The following is a 7403-nucleotide window of genomic DNA, read 5'->3' on the forward strand; positions in this document are numbered from 1 at the left end:
AAGGATTCAAAAGCAGGATCTGATGGAGCAGGAAAGGAAGTTCACGCCTAAAAGCCCAAGAAGAAGGAAGCAGGATACAATTTCTGCGCAAGCCTCGCGCCTGGGCGCGAGAAAGAGGGCGCCCGGGCGCGACCTTCTGTGAGAGCTTCGCGCCTGGGCGCGACTGAGGAGGGGCGCCCGGGCGCGACCTTTGCTGACCTGGAACCCTAGATCTATTTAAAGCATTCTGTAATTGAGGGTGGTATCATCTTGGCGGCTAAAGCTTGGAACACCATTTTCAGACCTAAGGGAGCTGGTTTTGGGCAGTGGAAACTCTCCATCCTTCCTCCTTGGATCCCCATTCTTCCATTTTTCTCCATTGTAAGCTCAAGTTCTCCATGACTATGGAGAACTAATTTCAATTTGTTGGGGAATGATGTAGTTACGAAACTTTCATGTAAATGCACTTGAGTTTTAATGAATATAAGCTTCTTTCATTTGATTGTGAGTGTTTAATTTCCTTCTCTTAAAGCTTGTTGTGACTTGATCAACCATGGCATGATTCTAAGATTTGCTAGATATTGGAAAATATTGTGTGGATCTTGAACTGGAATTAACACCTATAGGAGATTGTATCTAGGAATGGAGCTTGATCCTTTAGTTGTGATAAACCTCTAATTGTAATGCAGATGAACTTTCTAGGTTACCAAGGAATTGGGACTGCAAAAGTAAGTCTAGGCTTTTTCTACCAAGGAATTGGGTCTAAGTATAGTAGGAAGGTTGACAAACGCAATCAATTGATGAAGTAGTAATGTGCATTTACATGATAGCGTAGTAATTACAATCATTCTCCAACATCTCATCCATATTGTTTCATTATCCATTAACCATTTTCAATCTTTAAGCCTCTAAGACGTTCATTTTATCGCATATTTATGAATGCAAATTTTATTACACTTGAATTATACCAAAATGATGTTATTCTTAGTCTAAGTTAGTTAACTTATTATACGGTTTTAAAGTATTACACGAGTCTCTTGGGAAACGATATCCGGTCTTACCGGTTTTATTACTTAGAACGATTTGGTACACTTGCCAGAAAGTTAACAGTTATCTATTTGTTTTTTCACTGAGGAGATTGGAGCAAAGGGGACGTTTGCTTTTCACGTATTTACACTTGATTGAAGTGTATTCCAAGTCACAATGGTGCAGGTTTCCAAGAAGGGTTCCTTTGGTTCGCTATCTTGGGACATACAAGGATCTTAGTATAAACTTGATTTGGCCTAGAAAAGATCCAGCTACAGGTAAGATGTTTAAAATTATCGTTAGTTAATTTCATATCCGATTCTGTTAGAGATTCTACTTTGATCGTTGATATAATTAAATTGTCACAAACATCTTTTTCTCACAAATTCCCTATGAACTCTGGGGTGGTTATGTGATGTAAACAATAATTGTGGTGTAATAAGTTATTTATCCAATAAGAAAGGTCAAAAAATATACTTTTCTTTCTCTATTGTAGAGTCTAGCTTACGATGATCAACTCTGCGTTGTCCTTTTGACCTTTCTTCAACTACAAGTTCTTTTCCAAATTTCATGAACATTACCAAGTTGTTGTAACATGTCTTGAGATGGTCATTGGTTGACTTTTATTTTCAATAGTTCCATCAAACCTCCTATGAGTCAATCTAAACCTATGTCTTCCATCTAACCACTGACGACGACTTATAAAAAAAAATTTCTCACCTTTGACAAGTTTCTTAGTAGTAGTGTAAAAATTTACATCTCAGACACGCCAATCATGTATGTGTGTTCTACCTAGATAAGGTTCCAAGTCCTTGGAAGAAAAAACATGAAATTTTTTTACACGTGCCAATTTTCAGCCCGATTCACTTAGAACATGGCTCACCTGGGTTGAACCCGTGGTGAGCCGGGTTGGCTAACCAACCCATCTAGTATAATTTAATTATTTTTGTATTTCAATATTATTAGTTAACATTTTTTTATTGTATTGTAAATGAGAATAAAGAAAAAGATGTTTCAAGAGAGCAACATATTATAAATTTATCCATTCAAGACTCTAATCTTATAAATGGATAAATGACACAAATATCATCAATATTATAAATTTGGGTTTGCTTTTGGATTACATTTGAGTTGTATATTAATTTTTTTTATTTTAAATTATTTTTGGAGTTTAACATCATTTTAGAGTGAAATTATTTAAATTTGAATTACAAAAAAAATGTAATTTTTTTTTGGATTAAAAAAGAAACTTGTAATTAAGTGAGCTAGTAAATCAATCTGTTTAACCCATCAACCCGTGGTGGGTGGTTTGTTTTGACAACACTATCATTGGTAGCTACTTGAGGTTTTCATACTGGAGAATACTACTATGTGGTTTCTCTCATTGCACATGTCTCCCCCAAACATCTTAGACAAGTAGTAGATTGGTAAGAACCTCAATGTTTGGACTTTCTTTGTTATATAAATGTATACTAAAGCCATTTTTTTAATAGTTTCCTTGCAGCACATATGATATTGTCCGGGAGATCAATTGCTAAGACTAAAAAGCTAGCATGGTTGCTCCTTAAGGTTTGGTATTTTAGTCCATACTTTCTTATAATAGTTTAATGTCAATGATGTTCCTTAACATTTTAAAATTATGATGATATATTGTAGTGTAATAAACAAAATAGCTCATATGAGTGTGGTTACTACATAATGTATTGGATGATAACCACTATTCGTGCTCATATTACAAGTGGATGGGAAACGGTAATATTTGGTTTTATTGAATTTTTTCTCTCTATAGTTTAGAATTCATATACACTAATTGAAATCATTGGGTCTTATGCAGATATTCAATTCTACTCTTTCAATTCTCGAGAAGTCCCTTAAATACATAAGGAAAAAGCACTTGCAAAATATGTAATTCAACTCTATAATAGTATGTAGATATTAGGATATAGTAAGTTGTCCATTAGCATATCAATACTAAGTTTATTTATGGGTAGAATTCTATGTACATTGAATTGATTTATGATTCATTCTAATTTTCATAGAAAATTAGCTTCTGGATTGTATGTGGATAATTTCTATATATGTAGGTCTGTTTCTATAGTAAGGGTTGTTACAGAAACATACCCTTCTTTTAAAAAAAATTTGCAATATACGCATCGATTGTGATCATAACCGAGGCAGTATGTGCTCTATGGCATCGGTTCTGATCACAACCGAGGCAAAAGACTCCCATGTATTGAAATTTTTTTTGAAGAAAAATACCTTCTACCATCTCGGTTTGACCCCCAATTGAGGCAAAAGACTCTCACTTACTACTTCGGTTTCTTTCAACTGAGGCAATAGACATCGTAGTAAACAAAAAATTGAAAAAAAAATTATATGAAATACCCTCTACAATCTCGGGTGCTATGAATTGAGGCAAAAGACCTTCCGAATATTTGAGTTTTGTTCTGTACTACCATTAACCAAACCAACAATAATTATATCGTTATTATTATTTTCTTAAAATAATCATAATGATGGAACAACATATTATTATTAAGCCATTATGTTATTACACGTACCTTAAAAATCCATTATGTTACAACCGTTTGGACAAAGCACGTAGAGAGAAGGATGAAAATGATGGCAACGGTTGAAAAATATGTCGCTTATTGGAATATTACTGAATACTGAATTCATGCATATTTAGTTCTCAACTGTTTGATAATATAAAAATTATGCTAATGAGAATGAAACTGTAATTTAAAAGCTTGTTTATTTGAAAGGAAAGGTCTTAGAAGAAGCGAAACACTGTTTTTTTCACTTGAAAACAGTGGATGAGAAAGCAGAAACAGCATCGATGAGATTGATGTGCAGTCATTCCCAAAGATCTTCGGGAGTTTTGTAAGGGCCAAACTCTGAGACAAAACGTTCACCCTTGAAACCCCTATGCTGTGGTATTTGTTTAATCTTCTCTGAATCACTCTCACTCAGCTCCCAATCGAAAATCTGAAGATTTTGCTTCATTCTCTCACTGTTGAAGCTCTTCACTATTGGAGTTGCACCTTCTTCTATTATCCACCTCAGTGCAACCTGCAATTGCACACACTTACCACTAAGTTTCACATCACATAATCCATCTATATTGTTTATCATGTTTTATGATTAACTCACCTGTGCCATACTCTTGCCTGATTTGTATGCAATGTCCTTCAGAATAGGACTGTCCATAACAGCAAGGGAACCCCACACAGCTCCATTGGCTCCCAGAGGAGACCATGCAGTCACATGAATTCCTCTCTCTTTGCACAATTTTCTCAGGTTTTCCTGTTTCCATGCTGCGTTCATCTCCACCTGGAGAGGATGCATTTTGCAAACACACATGCTTAAGCTGAATTTCATACACAAACTAGTTTCTTTAAACATAATCATGGCAATAATTCAAAACATTATACACTGCTTTTGGAGAAGGATGGATTTCAAACGAAAGGTTCAAGAAAAAAATGAATTGTGAAGGTTTCATTTGTGCAGGTGATCAGTGTGAGAGTACCTGATTAACAGCAGGCGTAATAATTGCATTCTGAAGAAGTTGTGAAAGCTTTTTCACCCCGAAATTGCTTACACCAATGGATTTGGCCAAACCCAATTTATAGCACTGTTCCATGTCTTCCCAGGTTCCTTTCATGTCCAAAGGAAGAATGTCTTTTTTGCCATAATTTAACCCTTTAACTCCTTGCGTCAGCCTCACTGGAAAATGGATCAGGTAAAGATCTACATACTCTAGGCCCAATGTCCTATCAAAATGAAACATTCAAATCATTACAATCAGGATGAATCTTGCACAAATCACATTCAGTATCAAATAAACATTCAAATGAGTTTTCAATCCAAATTAAAATGTATCTAAACAATATTTAGAATATATCAGCCTTGTGAATCTCCAAAGTTGACTCAGAATGTGAGTTGTTTCCACGTTTAATGTACATTCTTCTGATCAACAGTAATCGTATATTTCCTCTCATCATAAATTAGAGTGATGCTAAAATGATGATTAAAATAAAATGCTGATTTTGATAGAGAAATAGTGACAATTGTGCCTATCAGCCAACCCATGCACACAATGAATAAAATATAGAGAATTTCAAAAACCAAAATTTAACAATCAAATAAAAGGGTAAGAAAATTACTGTAATGAACTCTTGAGTGCTGGAAGAACAAGACCAGGATGAGCATCAGTGCACCAGAGTTTGGAGGTGACAAATAGTTCACTACGGCTTTTGATGAGACCTTGATCCAGTGCTTGTGCTATTGCTTGACCAAGAGATTCCTCAGAACCATAATAAGCTGCAGTATCAAAGTGCCTGTAGCCAACTTTTATGGCTTCAATGAATGCAGGAATGAGCACGTGTGATGGTGGTAATGGCACTGTTCCTGTGCCAAAACCCAAATTGGGCATCTTATGCCCTGAGTTTAGCACCACTTCTGGAATTGTCTTTGCCTCCATTGCTCCTGCGAAATGGAATCAAATAAAACAGTTTCAGAAAATTAAAACAGGTTTAAAGTGATCAAATCATATGAAGTATTATCCTTGGCTAATACTAGACATCCTTAAAACTGTAAAACAATGTTCCCTGATTAAAACTGAATTAAACCTGATGTTTTCTGAGAAGATAACTCAGAAAAAGGTTACTGAATTGATATATGTAAGTCCTGATCCATCCAACATTAGTTGAACAAGTTAAGAATTCATTAAATAATAATTAATTTAAAGATAGAGTAATTACTCATTGTATTAATTAACTTAAACACTATTTTCTAAAATTAAAAAATATCTAAAATAATCTTCATTGTTAATAAAAATTTATAATTACTTTACTAAAATTAATCTCTATTATTAGTTATTAAAATTTTATATATTATTAAATTTTAAATTAGTCTCTAATTAATAACAGAGACTAATAATATTATAGACCAAATTATACAAACTAATTATAAATTTTTATTAATAATAAAATCTATTTTAAATACTAACATTTTTTAATTTATAAAATAGTGCTTAATTTAATTAATTATTTTTAGTCTCTAAATTCATTATTATTCAATATTTTTCTTCCAGTAAATATCAAACAAAAATTGTTAATTAATTAATCAACATTTTTAAACATTTAAACAAAGTTTTAAAGCTTTAATATAAATGGATGGCGTTAAATATCAGGGGTATTGCTTTTAAATAATTGCTAATCAATGAAGCAATTACTTTCCACGAAGCGTTACGATCTGTATTTGATAATACTACAATTGTTTTTTTAGCTATATCAACTCTGAATTTTTTTTTCTATTATACCTTTAATCTCTATAATATTTTCAAAATAATTTATGCATGTATTATATGTCAAATAAATAGAAAACTAAGTAAATGAAATTGTGTATAATTATTTTATGTGATTCAATAAAATTTATTATATTTCTGAATTTCTTTAAAATAAACTTAAAATACATGTAAAAGTAAAATGAGAGAGTATATTTTATGTATGTAATAAATAATATTTTTATCAATAGTCTATATAATGAGTTAAATAGGAGAATTGATGATTTATTAATTATACAAAAGAGGGTTTTACATTACATTTATATCCATAGTATATATAATGAGTTAAATTAGAAGAATTGATGATTTATTAATTATACTTTAATGTTTTTACATAATATTTATATCAATAGTATATATAATGAGTTAAATTAGAAGAATTGATGATTTATTAATTATACATTAATGTTTATATCAATGTTACATTATTTTTCTGGAAAACAAATATCTTAATTTTATTTTTGTATGTTCCACTGTAATTAACTCTTAAGACATTTTTGCAATATTTATTTGAGAATGAGTCTTAAACTCATTTTTTCATTAGTGTTTTATTTGATTGTTAATAAAAAAAATATTATATAAAAAAAAATATTTCCAAGATAAAAATAATAATTTTTTTATTTTAGTAACTCAGGAGTTTATGATTTTCAGTCACAGAGTTTATGATTTTTAGTATGATAATATAATACTGAATTATTTTATTACTAAAAATCAAATTATAAAAAAATTATTAATTGATTTTAATTTTATAAGAACTATCCTTCTTCAAAAAAATGTATAATTTTAATTCTTATGAAATAACACTCAATTCTTTTTAGCTATCTCAGTTCTGAAAATAATTGTTTTTCTAATATACCTTAAATCTTTATAATATTTTCAAAATAATTTATGCATGTATTTATTATGTTAAATAAAAAGAAAGTCAAGTAAAGGAAATTGTGTATAATTATTTTATTTGATTAAATAAAATTTATTATATTTTTGAATTTCTTTAAAATAAACTTGAAATACATGTAAAAAGTAAAATGAGAGAGTATATTTTATGTATGTA

At 30.9% G+C, this 7403-nt stretch overlaps 1 protein-coding gene across 1 annotated transcript; it reads right to left on the reverse strand.

The window, feature by feature from the left end:
* Window positions 1-3656: 3656 nt before the first annotated feature.
* Window positions 3657-5490, reverse strand: LOC108345207 (protein REDOX 2). Its single transcript, XM_017583786.2, has 4 exons — window positions 5172-5490; window positions 4535-4778; window positions 4159-4338; window positions 3657-4077 (listed from the first exon to the last, which is right to left on the reverse strand). Exons 1-4 carry the CDS (start codon window positions 5486-5488, stop codon window positions 3862-3864), a joined length of 957 nt encoding a protein of 318 aa, XP_017439275.1. The 5' UTR covers window positions 5489-5490; the 3' UTR covers window positions 3657-3861.
* Window positions 5491-7403: the final 1913 nt, after the last annotated feature.

Source organism: Vigna angularis, chromosome 8, assembly GCF_016808095.1.
Source record: "Vigna angularis cultivar LongXiaoDou No.4 chromosome 8, ASM1680809v1, whole genome shotgun sequence".
Classification (NCBI taxonomy): domain Eukaryota; kingdom Viridiplantae; phylum Streptophyta; class Magnoliopsida; order Fabales; family Fabaceae; genus Vigna; species Vigna angularis.

What these genes read in the sequence shown, in the direction of transcription:
- LOC108345207 (XM_017583786.2), bottom strand. Translation starts at nt 5,488, where the DNA reads ATGGAGGCAAAGACAATTCCAGAAGTGGTGCTAAACTCAGGGCATAAG. An exon ending in TTACGCCTGCTGTTAATCAG is followed by an intron (nt 4,339 to 4,534) that starts GTACTCTCACAC and finishes CATCCTCTCCAG; the next exon opens with GTGGAGATGAACGCAGCATG. An exon ending in CAGGCAAGAGTATGGCACAG is followed by an intron (nt 4,078 to 4,158) that starts GTGAGTTAATCA and finishes GTGCAATTGCAG; the next exon opens with GTTGCACTGAGGTGGATAAT.